The sequence below is a fragment of the Pygocentrus nattereri genome, chromosome 30 (genome assembly GCF_015220715.1).
Source record: "Pygocentrus nattereri isolate fPygNat1 chromosome 30, fPygNat1.pri, whole genome shotgun sequence".
NCBI lineage: Eukaryota > Metazoa > Chordata > Actinopteri > Characiformes > Serrasalmidae > Pygocentrus > Pygocentrus nattereri.
Window position 1 is genome coordinate 12,263,832 of NC_051240.1, and position 22,118 is coordinate 12,285,949.

Sequence of the window (22,118 nt, forward strand, 5' to 3'; positions counted from 1 at the left end):
TATTGTAGTAATAGTATGTTTTGGTTGGAAACAATATGGTTAAATGCAAACTGAAAATGGTCCAGTCATGGACTTTTTTAATCCTTGGTATCTTAGTATATACAACTAAGCAATTGGTTCTCCCATTGGTTATAACTTCAGGAGCTGAATTGAAAGATTGTGTCAGATTATCTTATAACGGAATTAGGATCTGACAGTGGAAGCAGCCAGTCATGCTTAGTTTTACAGTAGCCACGTTTACATGCAGCCTAATAATAGCTAAATCAGAGTAGAATACGTCCATGTATACACCTCAGTCGGAATAGACTAGTCCGATTGAAACCTTTCGGAATACCTGTTTGAATGAGTTGGTTAATCCTGTGAATAAACCTCTAAAGTAGAATAGTAATAATCATGTGAACGGCTGTATCTGATTACATTCCCAGTCGGAAAGTTTAAGTACATTGTGTGCATGTTTGTTTGCATCATCGCGGAACTTTGTGTTAATATACTGTATCTGTTACACTCTTCAAATTAAAAATGGAAGGTCTTTTACAAGCTTCAACAGTCCGTGTCTAATATGACATGGCAAGAAAATGTTCATGCTTAGCGCTTGCATATCATTAGAATCCCATAGGGACACTAGCAGAAATTAGCTTTACCTTGAAGGTGTTTTTTCTCGTTTTTGACCAAAATTTGATATTTGTGGCAGAAACTGAAGGCCTAGCTCTATAATCCATGGATTGTCACAGATTTCTGTTGAAAATAGAATGTTAAATAAGTTTTTAAAGAAACTTTAGACACCAAAAATGTCTTGGCTGATCACTACATTTGGGGTGAGGGGCACAAATTGCATAAATCTGTTGTTTTGCTTGTTTGTTCGTGGTTATGTCTCAGTTTAAGCCCTGATATGTGAGATCAGTGATGTATTTGTGGATATTTGAGGCAGGGACTGTACTGTGCCACCAATAGAATGTAGTATTGTACACTGTGATGCCCTTTAGGTGCTGTATGCAGCTTCCATCTCAAGTATATATTTTTTTCTTTTTGTTCAGTGACTGTAGTACATTAGAGGAAGAATTCTTGCTTTTTTAGTTGCTTTTTGGAGCCAGTGGCACAGAAGTGCCTGAACCAAGCCCTATTCGGTGCCTTTATTTCCCCTTTCCCCCAGCCTGTATCCTTGTATGCTACAGTACGCTGTTATGACTCTATAGTTTTGTCAAAGTCCCAGTGTCAGTTGTATCCTTTGGCAGGCCCTTACCTTTGAGTTCTTTATGAGTTCTCCTTCTAATTCTCTTCTAATTATTTCTGTTTTGTGTAGAGTTTGTATGTGTGTATGATATGGCTGCATAATATATATGAAATATTATGTTGCTGTTTTTTGCTACACTGATTGTGAAATCTTGGGCCATGTACACATCTACATTTGGCATACAGAAATGGGGCTGCAAGATATGGATATTAAATGCAGTGTTCAGTGATGTTGGATATTGTGCAAGAATGCAAACTCTGATTTTTTTTTTTGCTCTGTGGTTAAACAGAACTAACAATTCTTTTAAGCAAAAAAATAAAACAAACACATCATTCACAATTGTGTAAAGTGCAAAATAAAAATAATGACTTACTAAGACAATTGCAAGCTCATATTTGTGCACTGTAAGGCTATCAGAAAATAAGGCATCCTTTTCTATACAAGTCAATGAAAACAAATAAATCCATTTGTCTTTCTTTTCTGTGCAGGCCAGCAAAGTGAAAAACTAATTTGTGCAAAATACTCATTTTGTAAGCATAGTTCACCTGAAAAAAAAATGTTATGTTATCCACTTGTCCTGGAAACCTGTTCACACAGAGCTCATCTGGTGTAAAATGTTAAAATTGTTCAATGTTGCTGCAGCCTGAAGAGCTGTAATGTTAATCTACAATTTGCTGCTGTCAGAACAAAACCTCATACTTTCTTTTTTTTTTTTTTTAACATAACTTGAAAATGCCTGTTGCCCTTTATATTGTATGTAAATTTCATGAAGAATGGGCCAAAAGAAATGGCCCAAAAATTAGTTATTACTGCTTACATAGACTTATATTAAAAATAAAGTAGGTTTTGCTTATTATTTATTGTAGTTCCCAATTATGGACATGTTTAAACAAAGCACCATGTGTTTTTTGCCATGGTGGTAATTTAGCTCTTGGTTAACCGTACCTCAGTTTGGCTGAATTGCCAGACATTTTATTCTTATAGCTTGTCACATTTACAAGCCACATTTAAGCTGATTAATCTGTCATTAGTCCATTAATTCACATGCATAATTGGCTGTCAAAATATTTGTTTTTTTGCAGTCCTGTATTTCAGTCCCATGGCAAGAAAGGGTCACCATTTGTGATTTAAAAAAATCTTCTGCATCACACATTACATTTCACTGGCATATTACAGAGGGCAGTGTTGCCTTCATGAACTATATATTGTGCAGCCTGAGTACATATGTGTGTTTGTTTACGTGTTAGAGGTATATATGTATATAGCTCTTGTGAATAAGTGTGCAAGCATGCCACTATGACAACCAAAGATATGTTTGTGGAATGATTTGCACAGTGGATATTTAGGAATACAATATTCGGTTAACTAGTGAAGACTTCATTGTGAAGCTAAACATTGTGAGTATAAATAAATCTCTCCTTGTCACCACTCTCTTCTTCCCTCCCTCAGTTCTCCACTCATCATGTCTTCCCTTTGGCCACTCTGTGGGTGGAGCCTATATCTGAGGAGAACGCTGGCCTGTGAGTGTGTCCATCAGAACGCATTCCTTTGTAAAATCTATGTTATAATTATGTGAGTAATGTGTGTTGTTTTGTGCAGGTATGGGTTAAAGGTGACCTCACCTGAAGAGAGCTTCATGCTGCTGGCTTCCTCGCCTTCAGAAAAGGTAACATTCTCTCAGTCAAACATGATTCATCTGGATCACAACTGACCACACCTCATTATTAACTTACTTATCAAAGTCACTTTATTTTAGGCTAAGTGGCTGCGTGCCATCAATCAGACAGTAGAGCAGGCACTGAGTGGAGCAGGGCTGGACACCTCAGGGGCAGTGATGAGAGCAGACCCGCCAATCTCCCGGACTGCCTCTTACACCTTCTACAAGGATAGCAGGCTGAAGGGTGCCACATATGAGGGCCGCTGGGTGGTAGGCAAACCCCACGGCAGGTGGGTTTATTGGAAAGGGATTGCAGGGGCATGAGAAGAAGGTGCAAATCTCATTTTTAAATTTGTATGTTTTTTAGGGGTGTTTTGAAATGGCCAGATGGTAGGATGTACACTGGAACCTTTAAGAACGGTCTTGAGGACGGGTTAGTCACACTCTTATTTATACATTACTCTCACAATCGTTTTACATTCAAAACTGTTCAAATTATTAATTACCAGTTCCATGACAGATAAAATGTGGACAGCAAGTTCATTGTTGTTTTCTTTTCAGATATGGCGATTATATTGTTCCTAACAAGACCCTTAACAAAAATGATTATTACCAAGGCCATTGGAAGGACGGGAAGATGCACGGCTTTGGGACCTTTAGGTGTGTGTGTGTGTGTGTGTGTGTGTGAGAACCTAGACTTGATGGTGAAATTGCATTCACCAATTGGAAAACACTGGGGATTTTAAGCATGCAAGGAGGCTATGGCAACCATAAAAACTGTGCTGTTTTTCTCATGTACGTAATTGACTCGCTGATTCTATTTTACATTTTCTTTCCTTGAGATATACTTATGACATTTGTGTGGTTTTATGTACCAAAAATGACCATGTACTATTTTTAGCTATTACAATTAAACAAAAATAAACTGTTTATGTTACTGTGCCCATAAGACAGATGTATGTAAAAGATCTCTGTTCTTATAGGTCGCCTTGCACTCAAAAGCCTCTGGACTGAAACTTATTCTTATAATGTCAACATAAGTTGATGAGCTAATCCACTGGGCTGAATAGTGGACAGTTTTTACATAATACATCAAATCTTTTATTTTAAAAAAATGTAAGGAAGATGTAGTTTTCAGTGTTATGGGCCCTTTGATCATTTTCCCCTATTCTTGGGAATTCTGCTTGTAATATGAGTTTTACGAGTGATCATTTTTATTATTTTATTGTGTGTAATATAGGGTTGTTTTCCCAGAATACAGAAGCAAGCTTGAAGCAAAATACCTCATTTAAACATGTCAGGACAGTGTTTTGTGATTTACTAGCCATGTAAATTCCCTCTAAACAGGCTGCCTTTAGTAACTTTCTGTATTAAAAAGTGAAGTAGCTTTTTAACATAACACTGCAATGAATATATGTGTTTGCAGATATGCTACAGGTGAAGTGTATGAGGGCTCATTTCAGGATAACATGCGTCATGGCCATGGCATGCTGCGGAGTGGCAAACTGAACTCCACTTCTCCCAGCGTTTTCATTGGCCAGTGGCTGCATGACAAGAAAACTGGCTATGGGGTCTTTGATGACATTACAAGGTAAGAGAACATCTCATAACAGAGATCACATTACAGCTCACCTTGATAATCAACATACCTGTGATGCCAAGTAGACATATTTCTATAATGTCTTATGGCACTGAATAACCGCATTGATTTAGTTTTATCAGCATGAAACACAGGTTTGAAATTTAAGAGTGCCTTTTGAATATTAGAGGCAGCTTGAAGGTTCTGAATAATTAAACAGATTGATCGTCTTCACATGCATCAAATCATAGCTGACTGTTATAGTTTGCAGCAGAGAATGATCTTTCAAAACTGCAAGTGTGATGAGGACAGAATATTCCAGAAATCAACATTCCAGTCAATCTACATCAATGGATGATATATCAGCCCATTGTTTGGCTGTTGTATCAGCCCATTGTTGTTGGAATTTTGAGCTAACATTACTTTGTGTTTTTATGTTTTGTGTGTGTGTCTGTGTGTGTGTATTAGAGGGGAGAAGTACATGGGTTTATGGCAGGATGATCAGAGGCAGGGAAACGGCGTTATTGTCACTCAGTTTGGTCTGTACTATGAAGGAGCCTTCAGCAACAATAAGATGATGGTGAGACCCAAACTCAATATTGTGCTGTCAGATGCACTAAAAGGTGTGCAGCAACTGTCACTTTGTAATTTATTCATTTATCGACCACTCTCACCCTCTCTCTCTCTCTCTCTCTCTCTCTCTCTCTCTCTCTCTCTCTCTCTCCCCCTCTCTCCCCCTCTCCCTCTTTCTCTCTCTCTCTGCCTTACACACGTTCAGGGGACAGGTGTTTTGCTTTCAGAAGATGACACTACATTTGAAGGGGATTTCTCTGATGACTGGACTCTGAGTGGAAAGGTTACAAACTGGACGCACACACACACACACACACACACACACACACACACACACAGTTTGTCCCTCTCTGTCTCTTAGTCTCTTTCTGACTCACATGCTTTTTCTGCAGGGCACTTTAACCATGCCTAATGGTGATTACATTGAGGGTTCCTTCAGTGGAGTGTGGGGCACTGGACTGAAGATCTCTGGGTCCTACTACAAACCTAACATCTATGACTCTGACAAGGAGAAGAGCTGCACACTGTATGTTTTTTTTTAAATGAATATATTATGAATATTGTGGTAATCCCTACCCCATAAACAAACATGAAATTGAACAGCTTAAATAATTATTATAAACGCTATGAAAAGCGTAACACACAGTTTAAACAATTTGTTGTTGTAGTAGTGTGAGAGTGAAGTTTAAGTTCATACTGCCCTTCTCTTATATACAATTGCATGCAGAAGCTTGGGCACAATTATGTGTTTAGTTGGTTTTGTGGAAGTGAAAATAAGCACACATCCTATAGAGAGAACACATCTCTGCAAATTTTCAAGCACAATTACTGTTTTTTTAACATGGAAAAATCCATAAAATATAAAAATATGGCCTGTGTAAAAGTTATGGCACATTATATATTTTATTTTTTCCAATATTTTACGTTTAGAAAAACAGAAATTCCTAAATTAAATTAGTTGCTGTATTTGGTAACCATGTAAAATGAATTACTTTTTTTTTGGCAATTTTGAAATAACACTAGATGAGACTGCAAAAAGTATTAGTGACCTCTCCACCCCCACCAGGTAACACCAATAATACTGTAAACCCTAGCGGTGGGGGGAAAAAGCCGATGCTTAGATGCGTTGCGATGTGGACGTGAACGATTCTGAATCGATTCACAAATGTCAGAAATCAGACAGTCTGTGACGGCGCATAACAAAAACACTACTGGATGAGCGAGAAATCCGACCGGCTCTGCATTAAAGCCAGGTTCGGACAGGAGTCACAACCCAAATGTTAAGAACAGCTGTTTTGTCCTCTCAACAAAAATCAAACCACTTTGGGAGCCACAACATTTAATGTCCAGTATGTCCGTGTGTGCTAATGTCCTAGTATAGGCTAAAAATATGAACGAAAACGCAGGTTTACTTTGCTCTGCTTTAAGCTTTATCTACAGGCTCGTTCCTTCCGTTTCCGCCAGGAAACTTTTATTCATAAGTACAGCAGCTTATTGTAAAATGTCTCTCAATGGTCGACAGTTTTATGAGGCTGAAGTCACTTCTTATTCGCCAGTTTCTTGATCGAATTTTCCCATTCCACTTTAAATTCGGACTGAGGCGCCGAATGTAAATTCGGCAGCATTTAAGGTGGACCGGGAAAATTCAAAAGAGAAACTGATTTTATCTTTGTTACTTTTTTTGTTTCACCGTCTCTCATTGTAGGTTTAACGCACCAGGAAACCAACTGCGCTGCATATAAATGGGAATAAGTCCAGTGGTCTCCAAATGTTCATCTTAATCTGACTCTTTGACTTTTCGTAGTCACTAGCCAGGCGAGACTTCATTGCTATGTGACCTGCAGTCTGCGTGCCAGTTCGTCGAGAACTAGGGCTTTTACGCTATGTTGCACACGTCCTGTCTCAAAGATATTTTACTGACACAGTGACCCCTGACTCTCTACAACATGTCCAAATCTGAAGTTATAAAATCACTAAAGAAAACTGCTAGGATGGCTGTAACCTCCATGGACACCGTTTTGGCTGCGTGGACATCCATTTGCGTTGGATCTTATGTCACCATAACAGCGCATTTTATTATAGATGAGTGGCAGCAGTGTCTCATGTGCTCCAAACAAGAGCAGTGAATGAGATCCTTCCAGTTCACTTGCCACATCACTTCCATTTGATTTATTAATAAAAGACATTGTAAGTAAATGCATATGGGTCATTACAAATACTTTGCTTTAAAACTACCAATCCTCAGACAGTAAGAAAAAATAAATCCTGTATAGAAAAAAAGATGAATCAAGATGCGTTGATAATCGTTTTATAATCGCATTACAGCCCTCTGAATCGTAATCGAATTGAATCGTGAGGTGCCTAGAGATTCCCAACTCTACTGTAAACCATATAAATTTTGGAGACTGTTTTTTTTTTATTTTGTCGGTTAGTAGCTATGTATATACATCTTTCTTTATGTGCAGTAAGCTGGGACGATTAGCTGTGCCTTCAGAAGAGAAATGGAAGGCAGTGTTTGAAGAGTGCTGGAGTAGACTCGGCTGTGATTCACCAGGGCAAGGAGAGACCAGCACAGCCTGGGACAACATCGCTATAGCACTGACCATCAACAGGAGACAGCACAGAGACAGGTATATATGTAGTCATATGCAAACATTTGGGCACTCTTGGTCAAATTAGATTTATGGAAATAAGTTAATGAACACACTTCTGCACATTTAATGCACCATGTATATGTGTGTGTGTGTGTGTGTTTATATATATATATATATATATATATATATATATATATATATATATATATATATATATATATATATATATATATATATATAAAATATACATGTACACCAAAACCACAGTGTCAGACTGAGTTTGTGCATGTGTTTTAGTCCCGAGTTGCTGAGTCGTTCCCATAACAAAACCCTGGAGAGTTTGGAGTTTATCCCTCAGCATGTCGGGCCAGTTACCTTGGAGAAATACCACATCATCCGCCGCTACCTCATTAAGGTCAGTCTTAACTTTTGTCTAGAGTGATTAAATGGATTTGAACAATACTGTATACCAGGAGTATTAATATCTATTCCTGGAGTGTCAGTGTTAGAAGCCATTGAGCCATTTTAAATCACTGTTTTCTGTGGGTCTGCTTTGCTCCAACACAGGACCAGCATATCACATGAAAACAGTGGCCTGTGGTTAGCCGCTTTGCATGTCAGTCAAATGACCTTTTTATGTCAAAGTAGGAGTTTCTAGGCCACTATAAACAGACACCTACGGATTCCCTGCTGATAATCAGAATGGTTGGCTTGCAACTAGACTTCACACTGTTTATTACCTATGGCCATTCGTAATTTAAGCAGGAGACAAATGAACAAAACCCTATGATTTGTGCTTTATGATAGTGACATACTGAAAATATTGATCATCTCTTTTTGTTTGTACTTGCTATGCTCATTCTCTTCTGCTGCTGTCCAAATGGGATTGTTTTGCAACACATTTAGCCCCTCCCATTCACAATGAAGTAATAAAGAGTGTTTCAGTCTGAGCTGCTTTTTAAACAAGGCACAATACATGGCGTCCAATCAGAACAGAGCTCATTTACATATGTCAGTCTTTAAGACCCAGGAACAAAAACAGAATATTTATTTGTAGTGGATAAATAAAGGCTAGAAATGGTCATGTAAAACTGAATTATCATTGTTTTGGTACATAAAACTACTCATGCATAAGTGGACCTTACGATTAGAAAGTGTATTATAATAAAATAGAAGAAAAATGTTGATTATGGACTCATTGAGGTTTCTCGTCTCTCAAATTGAACAGCCATACTCACGCTTTTTACGGCAGATGTTGCGCTTGCTAATGGGTAATTTTAAGTTATGATTTTAAGTTGTATGTAACCAGGGGTGTCAAAGCAGCAATGTCACCAAACTGTGCTGAACCAGTTGCACCAGCTGAGCTTATGTTGGATCACAGCCTAGTTTGAATGTGAAGCATTTCTGAACTACTACAATTTTGAGTTGCAATATTAAGTTGCTAAAATTAGTATTATATACAACTTAAAGTTATAATTTAGAGCTACGTTAAAACTATGTGACTTGGTGCAACTCTGCTGAACACTGGCACTCCAGGACTGGACACTCTCTATGGTATTGAGCTTTGAACTTTGCCCCAAGGCATGTGACACCCCTCTGCACCCATTGGGGCGGTTGGTGGAGACACTAGTGGCCGTGTACCGGATGACGTATGTGGGTGTTGGAGCAAACCGCAGGTTGCTGCAGCAGGCTGTTAACGAGATCAAATCCTACCTCAGCCGCATCTTTCAGATTGTCAGGTGTGTCTCTCTGTATCTACAATTTTATGTAATTGCAGTGGGATTACCAGCCTGAGCTGACCTGTGTGTGTGCATCTGTGGATACATGATTGTGTGTGTTTTAGGTTCCTCTTTCCTGATCTTCCTGAGGAAGGCGGCTTGCTGGCTGAGGCTCCAAATGAAAAGAAAGACTCTGACTCGAATGGAACCAAAATAGAGTCTCCAAAACCAGGGTGAGAGTCAACAAACCGTCCTTCGTACAACAAAGACTCTCCAAGCCGGTGTCTAAATATGATGATTTAAACATCATGAGCTAAACTGTTGTACAACTTATCCATTTACAATTGCAATTGTGAGTCCAAGAGAGCTAGCTGGCCTTGCTCCCTCCATCACTCAGTGCAGTGTTAGCTGACATAATGACATTGGCAGTTACTGTTCTACTTTAAGAAAATTTAACAAAAAATGTTCAGATTATTTCCAAAGAATTTGGAGAAAACGTCCCCAAACAGTGTTGTTTTCTGTATGCATTCCACTACAGTTGTAAATAGTTTATCTAGTCATATTTATGTATTTTTCTGTACCAAAATAGATTAATCAAACTAAATTATGATGATTTCTGTGGCCATGATTGAAATGGATCTCTACTTGTGTTTGGAGTACAATTAGCCATTTTCTTAGTCACTGAATCTTAAATTGGAATTCCAGAGTGGTTTTAAGGGGAACTATGTTCTCCAATAATGCAGCTGTAATTTATCGCTAACATTAGAAAACTGCAAGTTTCTTGTTACGATGGTACACTACAAAAAAACAGCTCTTTACAATTTAAAACGAAGACCCTAATGCTGCTCATCAAACAGAAAAAACAACGACTGATTAGCGCAGTCATGGACCAAGAGTTTAAATGCATGTCCTAGTCGGTTTTTTTACTTTTTCTTTGCCACCCTGCACTTTTGAATCTATAACTTATGTTTGTTAATATTTATTTGACTTGTAAAAACTGGTGTGGGTTGATGATGAGAAAATGTCCAAATTCATTAGTTTGTCTTATGTTTTTGCATCTGTTTAGTAAGTTAAATAATTCCTTCCCTTCATAGCACAATACTTAGTGAGTAGAGATCCATTTCAGTCACATTTTAGTGTGTGCTTGTTCCTCTGCAGGCGTGTGGTCAGTAGTTCAGCTCTGCTCCTGCCTGTGTTGCTGCCACGTCTCTTCCCCTCTCTCTTCACACTGTACGCTCTGGAGAAGGAGAAAGAGGACGACGTGTACTGGGAGTGTGTGTTAAGGCTCAACAAACAGCCAGACCTCGCTCTCCTCGCCTTCCTCGGAGTGCAACAGTGAGACATCCACTTGGGGAGTAAAATAAAGCTGTAAGATCTATGTTGAATGCTTGTCCTTTATCTGTGCCTCTTTGTTTTTGTAGGAAATTTTGGCCTGCGACCATGACAGTACATGGAGAGAAGCAGCAGGTAAAAATGCTGTCTGAATTGTATTTTTGTCATCTTCAGCACTATCAGGCCAGGATTAGTTTCCCATGAGGAGGTGGGTTATTGCCTGTTTACCACAGGACAGCTGTGATGTTTATGACCATGAGGAGAAATCTTCAATATAATAATCTTCAATAATATCGCTATTATTCTGTTGATCCTGACCATTTGTCCTGCTGTCTTAAGTGTCACTAGCATTGTCATTAGCTTGTGAACTCACAGCCAACAGTCAACATCACTGCATAAAATCATATGTTTTTTCTATAATTTGTTATGCAATGTACATTTGAGGTAGAAGAGTTTGGCTTGATCTAAGCCACAGAGAACACAAATAAATTTCTTCAAGTCCCTTAATGCTTAATAGACAAATTTTCACAGAATATCACCACATCACCAACATGTTGATTTGCCTAGAGTTTCTGATGCAGGAGCACACAAATAGTAAAAAATACTGACATGGCACATTCAAACAGGACTGCAATTACTGAGAAATATTGGTAAAGATTACATCCCACCTCCTCATGTAAAACTAATCCTGTCCAAATAGTGCTGTAGATAAATCATCAGATGTAGCAGTCATTTATAGTCATGAAATAAATGTTGATTTAAAGGGTTCATATCATATAAAAGCAATCTTTATTCAGCCTAATGCTGACGTTGTAAGGAGTGTTTCAGCCCAGGCTGTTTTTGAATGAGAGAGAATATAAGACAGAACAGCCAGTCAGAACAGAGATCATTCACATGTATCTGTTGGAAAGACACCATAACAAAAACAGTCTGCTTAATTCTTAGGTATAAAGAAAATTAGCAAACTGGTCATGTAAAAATAATTATGACTTTTTGGTACATAAAACCTTAGAAACATCATAACATCATGAAAAAAATAAAATGCAATAAAAATGTACTATATGGGCCCTCCAATGTTATGCTATTAATGTTTTTTTGTATGTGTGTCTGCCTAGATTCTCTCTAGCACTAAAGATGCCTGTTTTGCCTCAGCTGTCGAGACACTACAGCAAATCAGGTTAGAAATATTGCATTTTAATGAGCTACAGAGGACATTACAGCAAATCAGGTTGGAAATAATATTAAAGTGAGCTGCAGTTTAATAAGATTTTTTTTGTTTACTCTAGCACAACATTCACTCCCTCAGACAAGCTGCAGGTCATTCAGCTGACTTTTGAGGAGATAACCCAAGAAGTGCTCTCCTTGCTGAAACAGGACTTCCTTTGGTCCATGGATGATCTGTTTCCTGTGTTCCTCTATGTGGTGCTGCGTGCTCGGTATGTTACACAACACTCAGCAAATTCTCAGACTGTCTTTACGCCGTGAAAATTTCATGCAACTAAATTGAGTTACATGATGTAAAGCGTCATGCACTGGTATTTGGCTGATACTTGTGTGTCAATATCACTGAAACGTTAAGTAACCTTTCTGAAGTATCAGAAAGAAAAAGTGTCATTTTCTCGTCTTGAATATTAACATTATCTTAGCTTGATGTTTTTCATTTTGAGACAAGTAAAGGATTATTGACAAAAGGTCAAAGAGGGTCTAACTGAAGTAAATATCTATATATTTTATTGCTATATTGGAGACCCCACCTTTGAAATCACCTGGTATGACAGTGATCTTTAATATAAAAAGTGTCCTGAAGTACTAATCCAGATTTCTGCTCTGCTCATTCCTCAGGTCATGTACTCTGCTTATTTTCATTTTACTGAAAGGGTTAGAATGGGAACCTAGGATTTAAATTGTAATCACCATACTAGTGAAAAGTAGCAATTAGATATTTTCCCCAAACCATTCAGCCCTACTGTAATATTTCACCTGAGATTGTGTCTAAGCAGCTTTGGGTCCAGTGTCTAGTTAAGTGTTACTGATGCTTTTTTGTGTCTCATCAGCATAAGGAACTTGGGTTCAGAAGTCAGCTTGATAGAAGACTTTATGGACCCATGTGTGCAGCATGGAGAGCATGGTATAATGTTTACCACACTAAAGGTACTGTATGTACACCTACACTTGTATGAACATACGCACATACAATGTGGGGGGTCTAAAATTCTAAGATCACATTGAAAATATGGGATTTTTCTAGTTAAATCTGGAAATTGAAAGAAAATGTGAATAAGTAATACTCAGGATTTATCACTATTTCTGAGTTACTATTCAATTGTAATTGACATTGGCCTTTGTATAGAAAGATGATTTATTTTTATTTTTTTTTTTTAGTCTTATCCTTTCTTTTGAAGTATGTGTTCAGATGGCTCTCAGGTGGATTTGATCTACTGATCAGAGACGCTGTCATGAAAGCGAAAGTGGGATATACCAAATACTTAAATTCTTAAATTTGTGGTAAGAGATTCTACTTGGAAAATAAACACATTTTCATCACTGGTCTCAGACTTTTAGACCCCACTGTATACACACATATTCCTGTCAAACTGAACAATACATAAAAAGATGTCCACGCGGACTTTGATTCTCCTCCTCTTGACTTTACATCAGAACTCTTTCCTCTCTCAGGCTTGCTATTATCAGATTCAGCATGAGAAGATCACATAAGGAACATCTTTCTGGAAAATGACTGAGCTGAATCACCGAAAGACCTACCAGCCAACCAATATGCTCAAGCTCATATGTAGGACTGGTAACAAGACTTGTAACAAGCCTGTAACTGAACATCTGAACCTGATGATGCATCTGGATGAAGGAAAACCCTTTCCTGAATGTCCTTGCTCTTGCAGCGTGGATCCTGTTTTATGTGGTTGAAAAATGCAGCTATGCTAAAGCAATTTTAAAACAAAACCCCTTTTTTCCATCTTTCCTCAGACATACTCAGCCTCGCTTTCTCTCCTGCTCGCCAAAATCAGTTGCTTTCCCTTTTTGATATAGTCTGTGATCCTGCTGTTGTTTTTTTTCTTTGTACTCTTGTGAATGTAAAAGCTCCATAGTGTGTGAGCCTGTTGAAGAAGCCACAGAATGAAGGAATTTTCTTGAGAAATGTTCTGGAACAGGGCAACAAATTTGACTGTAAAATTCAACAGTGAATTGAAGGTAAGGTGAATTTTTTTTTTAAAAGGATACCAATTTTTTAGCAGGATGCCAATTTTTCAGCCTTGCAATACAGCATTCAGCTAAAAGACTGCACTTCTACATGGATCTGTATGCATCCCAGCGCCCAGAAGGACCAAACTGACCCTGTCTCACTTACAAAAAGCCCACCTGGTTGCACATCGCTGAAGGCGGATGCTTCATAAATCTATGAAGGGCAGTTGAGATGTTGCCCAATAAACAAGTGACCTCTTCCTCTGAGTCAAGAATATGATTGGTGGGGAGTCAGAAATCCCTGCTGCTAATAGCCAATCAGATGCATGGAGTTTTGTCCTGCTTGTTTCCATGGAAACCTTGTCTGCCAGGATTTTTATCACTGCAGATGTCATGGGTTTGTGTACTTTTCTTAATGTGATGTGATCTCAGTTTTCTGGGAATATGAAGTAAAGTATTTTGCATATTGAAGGTATCTTACTTGAAAGAACTTCAGAGTTATGTAACAGTATGTGCTGTTATGAGTTTGGTAACTGTACTCATTGAACACTCAGTCGTTTGTTTTAGGAAAACCATGAACACATGCATTTTTATCAGTCTGTATTAATGGCAACAGATCATTGGATCTTCCCTTGAATGACGCTAACTTCACAATATTACAGTCTGGGGGAATTCCACTGATTTGTTTACACTGTAGAGATGGAAACAAAGTCAGCGTGACAATGTGAAATAATGCACTATATATAAAAACTCAACTCTGATTTTAGTGGTGGTGACAGGAACCAGGGAATGTGATGTCTACAATGCAAATATAGCTAATTTTGTGTTAATAATAGTAAATTAGTGGTAAAGCAAGTGAAATAAGTTTTCTTTGAGTTCTGTTTTGCCTTACAAAGCCCCACATTTTAGGCCAAAACCTTATCTATTGAAAAAGAATGTCTCAGGTATCAGGAAGTGTATTAATAACCACAATCTGGTTCCTGTCACCATCATTTTGAACAAATCTGACTGTATATTTCTTTAGAACGGAGTATTTCGCATCACACCACACTGAATGACTTTGTTTACATCGTAACCATGTAATTATTTATGCATTTTGAAAAATCAGTCCAATTCTCATGTCAAACATTTTAAAGTATGTTCTTTTTTTTATTATTACCATGAAAGCTCACTGCTACAACGGCAAAGCTACAAAGGTGCTGTTTTGCATCAAGGGGTTTTGCTCTAACAGCAGTGAAAAGATGGTAACAGTGTGTAAAATCACAATTATTTATGTTCAGCTTTTGTCTTGGGGGTTGATCAAAGTACGCTCATGTGACAAATGTACCTCTGCTCACTGGTGTTTGTTCAGTCACTGCATTCAGCAATACCTTTCACAGTATTTCAGATCCAGTGTTCTGATATCATGACTTTTGTTTTTAATGGTTGAAGATTTTATTTATTTGATGACTGGGTCTGACTGCAATGATAATCTGAGCAGTGTGGATAATCTGAGTAATAATCCATCTGATAGGCACTGTGCTTGAATGACCTCAGAACCTGATGGAATGGACAGTAAAATGAATGCTTGTAGAATGCTAATAATCCAGGATCTGCCCACCAGTGTGTTCAAATTCAAAGATAACCATATATTTGTTTTTCTGCAGCAAAAAGGCAGTAGGACACTAGCGTTAATGCTACTGAGTGCTGACTGAAGTGTTGGATGAGATTTCTCAGATTAACATTAGGTAAAATAATTAAGGTTCATTATTTCCCCAACGACTGCAAATAGCTCCTTTTTAAGTCCTTTTATTAAAATGAAAGGGTTAGGTTATTGTTAAATACAAGGTTAGGTACACTCCTAACCAGGTTAGCTAGCTAGTTAGCTATCTTACACACTAGTAGTTAGTAATTTATGTAATTTTTTAACTACAGCAAATCTTCCCTCAAACAACTTGCTCTAACAAACTTTTACACAGTGGTAATATGAGGTACCTCACCAGCAGTTAAGCCAGTAAACTAGATAGTTTACATGGTGTACTAGGTAACTGGCTAATCTCCCACCCAAGCTGAGGGTTTGCTTATCCTGTGGTTTAGCCTGCAGGGCTGCAGCGAGATGTCAAGCTCATACAAAACACCATTTTTTAGTTCAAGCTTAAATCTGATTTTTGTCAGTGTTCTGTAAAACGCATCTATTCTCAAAACATTTGCTGCGAGACATTTAATGGAGCAGAGATATCAATTCATCCTGGGCATAGACATATGGAGAACTTAGCAGTGAGATTTCAGGGCTTTTGACTGGTCTTTGGTTGAGTGTGTTTGTATGAGTGGGAGAAACAGGTGTTGATTGTGGGTTGATGGACATCTTGCGACTGTTTACTGCAATTTCATGTGATGTTACAGAATTATTTTTTTCTTCAATGAAGGTTGTAGTTCATACTTCCAGGTCAGTTTTCAGCTATTGCTTCTATTCTTGACTGTTTGAATGTTGTCTTTTGAAGAATGAACGTCTGTCCAGCTGGTACCTTCTGTACTAAATTGTCTGAGTAACTGCAGAGGGCAATAAAATGACTGATGGAAATTCCTAAGTCTGTATTTTTGGCCAGTGTTCTTTATGATCATAACCAGCGCCTCAACTTCAGGTGTCCAGTTGAGGTTAGATTTGGTCGCTGAAGGCCATATGTAACTTACATAAATTCCATATTCATCAAACCATTTGGTGACCACTCATGCCGTGTGGATGGGGGAATTATCATCCTGGAAGAGACCACTCCCATCAGAATAGAAATGTTTTATCACAGGATAAAGGTCAGTCAGAAAAACTTTGGATTGATTTGTAGAGACCCTTCCCTCTAAGGGGACATGTGGATAGCAAATTGTAATGTAGCCAATGGATCCCTTCTTTGTAAGAGTCAAGCATTGAGGCCTGTACTGTTCTATTGGTATACACCAGTGGTCTGCAGATCCTATCCCAAATATAATCTGCCACACCTGCTCAAACTAATCAACCTCTTTCCAAGTTCCTGAATGGCTGGATCCAATGTATCCGGATGGGGCAGCTTATTGGATACAGGTTGGAACTAAATTTTGCAGGGATGTTGCTCTTCAGGACCAGCATTGGAGACCACTGGTGAGCATGCACTTTCCCACATGTTGATAACGTGGAAAAGGGTGACTCATCTGATTATATCACGTTTTTAAATGTTGCTGTAGTCTAGTGTTGATGGATTTTGCACCACTCTGCTCTCACATGTGCTTCTGTCTTTGTGATGAAGGCATTATCCACTGCAGCCTTACTATTAGATGTAGTTCTATTACAGTCTGATCACGTCTTACATTGACATTCTCAGTCACCTGAGGAACAGATGCTCTTCTCTTTTTCCTTACATATACAAATGCATGAGTGTCATGATCACTGAATATGTACTTTCCACCGCAATTTCCCACCGTTCGTAGCCACGTTTAACTGCAGCCTAATAATTTGTTAATAATCTGACTAATAGCTCAATCAGAATAGAATTGTCCAGGTATAACGCTGGAATAACGTTACATTTTCTATCCGATTGAACGAATGGTAATCCTGTAAATGACCTGTTAAAAAGAATAATAGTCGTGTAAATGTCTGAATCCGATGACATTCCCTATCGGAAAGTTTAAGTACGTTCTGCGCATGTGCGTCGCGTCATAGCGGAACTTCTGCAGAGGAGACAAAGTTTATGCTCTGAGCTTTAAAAGACGGCGGTGGGATGAACGTCCAGCTTATGTGTCTCAGAATCCGTCTTCCTCTCTGCCTTCTTTAATAAGTGCATGTGAAGGACGTTTTCCTGAGTTTGACATCATTTTAAAATAGTTAAACACAAGCGCGCCAACTGGAAACGAGATGGGTAACACGTAGATCGTCTCATGCTGACTGGAATCACATGATGCTCATTGTCATGGCAACATCTTCCCCTTTGGGATTTCTTGTAGTTTGCATATAAATGGAGATTTTCATCAGGTTGCTGAGTAGAGTGAGCATATAAAACACCTCAGTCTTCATCTCTAATCGGATTTGCCAAAGTCTTTGCATGTAAACACAGCCACTGATGTCTTTTCATGCAGCCTTGTTCCTTATCCCTAATAAAACGCTAGCCGGATTCGCAGTATTTGTGACTGAAGCTCCATTTGAGGCCTAATAATGAACCCTCTTTCAAAATAATTTTTTCCTTTTGACCATTGTAATTCAAAATCATGTTCAACTAGGCCTGCTCAGCATTTTACACATGCCACAGAACATTGTTGTTAATTGCTTGATTGTATCACTATCATGTATACTAGTAATGTTTCTCCACTCATTTATTCACATTCTTCCTTTTTTTTTGTCAGCCGTCCGTGTCTACACTGAAGAGAACCATCCTTTATAAAAAATGCTCCTAAGGCTTAGCTAGCATTAGCGTCTGTTTTTAGCTTGTTTTTTCTTTTGTGGAAAGTTTTTAGATGGCTGTGGGGTGAGAGAGGGATGAGAAGGGATAGAACAGGGAAGGAGGGAGAGCTGGCCAATGGCAATAAATGTAAAAGGCATTTATCAAATCAACTAATGACCCTGGAGTTTTAACATCCTGGTGAGGGGGTATTACTGCCCTCTTTAGCATGGAAAAACAAGCAAATCCGTCAATCATATTAAAACAACCTTTCTTTCAACTGAAACACTTCCAAATTATATCTGCATTGCACGCTCCTAAGCCTATACCACCACATTACCATAACAGCCACATGCCATCCCAGTGTAAGTGAAATGAAATGATGGATTATGAGATTGATTATCTAGAACTGTAGCCATCCAAAGAGAGCAATGATGTTACAGTGCTGTGAAAAGGCACATGTTGTTGTTAATGTTATTGTTCATTGGTATGAGTTTATTGTGTTATTCTGGGTAGATGTGTGGGGATGTGGGTTTTTACTGTGTCTTATTTGAAAGAGGGGTCATCAGTAGCATGAAGCCTGTGTTTAGTGCATTTCTAGCGGTGGAATCAAGGCCTCCCCAGTGCCTTACTCTACACCAGGGGTGCACAACTCCAGTCCTAGAGGGCTAGTGACCTGCATGGTTTGGACGTTTTCCTACTCAAACACACCCACTAAACCTGGCAATTAACAGACAAGTGTAATCAATTGTGTTAGAGTAAATCACTAAACTGTGCTGGGCACTGGCCCTCCAGGACCAGAGTTGTGCACTACCTGCTCTACGCCAATGCTGCACTATAAATGTACAGTTGTATGCAAATGTTTGGACACTTAATCTTAATTGACTCATTAGAACTGGTTAAACATGTCAAGAATTGTAAGTAGGAACAGTCACCTGATTCTACAGTATAAGAAATTCCTGACCCAAATCTTGTACTAACACTCAACAATCACAGTCTTTGTTTAAACAGCTGACTGAGAATCTGAAAGTGAAGCTACTTGATGCACTTAATGGAAGATCTGGAAGACCAAGAAAACTCAGAAGAACCTGATTATGTAGCAATGATTGAATGTTGGCCAGACAGGCAAAGCACAACACCCATATGACAGCAAAGGACTAGCTGAAAGGTTTGTCCAACACAGAAGTGGTGGTGCCCTGCTCTAATGTACAAGATCTGTGTGGAGGAGTCATCAGACTGAAACATTACCTACGAAAAAAGTTAACATCTAGGAGATGAAGCAGCATTCAGATTATCCAGAGCTGTTTTGGAAACAAGTGCTGTGGCCTGTGGAACTCTTTGGTCACAATCCAAACTACACCAGAGACATAAGCAGCATTTGATGAAAAGAACACCTTGCCAACTGTTAAGCTTTTACACTTTGGGTTGTTTGGCAGCCAGTGGTACAGGGGACATTGCTTTGATCGATGGAAGAATGGATTCCACTGAATATCAGCAAACTTGCAAAGAACATGTGGCACAGTTGAGTTGAAGCTGAAGAAAGGCTACAACCGGACAGTGATCAAAACACATCTCTATTTAACATGAACTACTTAAACTTTATCCCATCAAAATCTGTGGCTAGATCATTGTACATGCAAGACAGCTCAAAAGCTGGATACAAAAATATTGCGAGCTGTAATATCTGTCGAAGAAGGTGTTACTAAGACTAATTTTTTTTGTCTTATTTTTAAGTTAAGCAAGTAGAAAGTAACTGTTTATTGACATGCACTGGTTTTGTTTAATTGTCTTCACAAAACAAAATATGCAGCGGTGGTGCATATACAACACTGAATATTAATATGATTTATACTCAGTTTTCATACATTCAACACTAATTAATCATGAATGCAGAAAAATGCAGTAAAGTGCTAGAAGACAGGATTCAGAAGTATTTAAAGGTATTATTAAAGGTATTTCTAGGATTATCCAAGTGCCTTTTTGGATCGTTTATGAACACAGGTGTGCTTCAGCTTCAAGGCTCTGATTCTCACGCCATGCTACTGTACCGATATGACTGTCTGAATACTCTAGATGTTATGTGTGTTGTCCTCAATGCCTTCTGGTTCCAGGGAGACACTCTGATTCATGAATCGTCCATTTTTATTTGTCATCTTACAAGGCAATGATTTCAGCCTTTTAGCTCCTACCTGAAGTTTATTTACACACACGGGCGCAATGGCTGAGCAGGCCACACCTGGGCAGATCCTAACTTTGACCTATTTGGGCAGTTTAGCTCAGATGGTTTGCACTGCAACTGATAAAAAGGAACTGAGAAATGGGGGGAAAACAGAAAATAAAAAGGGAACTTATTTTCCTTACACTGCCAACTAGAAATGATTGGACGCAGATACAGACGGTCAACAAATTGAGTGAAAACCTGAATAAATTAGAGAAACACTGGCCCCGATGACATCTACATTAAAATCTTTTCCCTTAAAAAGAAAATAAATCCTGTCAAAACCAAATGTACTGTTTTCTCCACCACCCCATAACCACATTGTTAACAACTTTTCTTGTCAACATATTATGCATGCATAGATCTCTATTATCTAACTGTAACATGGAGCGATGATGAGGCAGACGCATGTGCTGAGAAAAGCGAGATTTATTGAGGACATAATGAAATAAATACAGACTGAAACACACAATGGAGACTGGAATAACAAAACAACACACTACCAAACAACAATACAAACAAACATCCAACACCTACAACCAATAACCAACGGCAAACAAGGACAGCAACAACAACAAAGACCAGCCAAAACAAGGGGCAAACACAGGACTTAAGTAGCCCAAGGGATACAAGGGATCACAAGAAACAGATGGATAACAAGTGAAACAAATCAGGGGCGGAGTCAGAAAACAAGGGGGTTGGGCAGGGAAGGACTCAAAACAAAGACAACACAGGGACTAGACCAAAACAGAAAGCACATGGAAGAGTGGGAGGAGCCCATCGTGACACTGACAACCAAAATAAGATCAACTGACCATGAAAAGGTTTCCAAGGGAATGAATTCCCAGGAATCCAGATCAAACTCCAGAATTTGTTAGTCCATAGACATTCACACACACATCCTCTAAGCCGCTTCCCCCTCAGTGTCGCAGGGGGTGCTGGAGCCTATCCCAGCTGTTATTGGGCGGAAGACAGGATACACCCTGGACAGGTCGCAAGTCCATCACAGGGCAGACAGACATACTCATTCATACCTAGGGGCAGTTTAGCATGTCCAATTGGCCTGACTGCATGTCTTTGGACTGTCGGAGGAAACCCACGCAGACACGAGGAGAACATGCACACAGAAAGGACCCTGGTCATTCGGCCAGGCACTCGAACCCAGGCTCTTCTTGCTGTGAGGCAACAGTGCTACTCACCACGCCTCCGTGCCACCCTATCCATAGACGTTCAGTAAAAGAGAAATGTAGCCAATGTGTTTGGAGAAATAACTGGTGTGGAATTGTGTAGAACTGAGGTGTAACCACTGTGCCATAGACTGTTGTTGGAGTCACACATTACATTGCAGTGCATGCTGGGAAGTGTAGTGCAGGGCACTGTGAAATGGGCTAATATGAATAGAAAATTTAAGTAGTTTTGCAGGCCAGATAGGATTGTATTGTGGGCCTGAACTGGGCAGCAGGCCTTGTGTTTGACACATGGGCCTTACTGGTCTCACAGGTTTTTTCAGTAAGGTGATACAGTGTTGGGCAGTGGCCACTGCAGCAAACCTGCACCATGGAGAGAGTCCAAGCAAGCTAAGATCACTGTGTGACCCTCATTCACTTCACTGCTGTTCTCTTTAATTATGCTCAAAAGG

At 39.0% G+C, this 22,118-nt stretch overlaps 1 protein-coding gene across 4 annotated transcripts in view; it reads left to right on the forward strand.

The window, feature by feature from the left end:
- als2b (alsin Rho guanine nucleotide exchange factor ALS2 b) overlaps positions 1–16,449 on the forward strand; it is a 41,643-nt gene extending 25,194 nt beyond the window's left edge. For all 4 annotated transcript variants that reach the window (XM_017702199.2, XM_017702200.2, XM_017702201.2 and 1 more), the window contains 19 exons: positions 2,681–2,751; positions 2,831–2,897; positions 2,988–3,178; positions 3,256–3,321; positions 3,450–3,548; positions 4,315–4,479; positions 4,936–5,047; positions 5,246–5,323; positions 5,433–5,566; positions 7,506–7,670; positions 7,932–8,049; positions 9,216–9,373; positions 9,478–9,585; positions 10,511–10,687; positions 10,774–10,819; positions 11,800–11,861; positions 11,971–12,120; positions 12,739–12,835; positions 13,361–16,449. In XM_017702199.2, coding sequence (XP_017557688.1) covers positions 2,681–2,751; positions 2,831–2,897; positions 2,988–3,178; positions 3,256–3,321; positions 3,450–3,548; positions 4,315–4,479; positions 4,936–5,047; positions 5,246–5,323; positions 5,433–5,566; positions 7,506–7,670; positions 7,932–8,049; positions 9,216–9,373; positions 9,478–9,585; positions 10,511–10,687; positions 10,774–10,819; positions 11,800–11,861; positions 11,971–12,120; positions 12,739–12,835; positions 13,361–13,399 — 2,103 coding nt within the window. In that variant the 3' untranslated portion in view covers positions 13,400–16,449. The remainder of the gene's footprint in view (positions 1–2,680; positions 2,752–2,830; positions 2,898–2,987; positions 3,179–3,255; positions 3,322–3,449; positions 3,549–4,314; positions 4,480–4,935; positions 5,048–5,245; positions 5,324–5,432; positions 5,567–7,505; positions 7,671–7,931; positions 8,050–9,215; positions 9,374–9,477; positions 9,586–10,510; positions 10,688–10,773; positions 10,820–11,799; positions 11,862–11,970; positions 12,121–12,738; positions 12,836–13,360) is intronic.
- Positions 16,450–22,118: the final 5,669 nt, after the last annotated feature.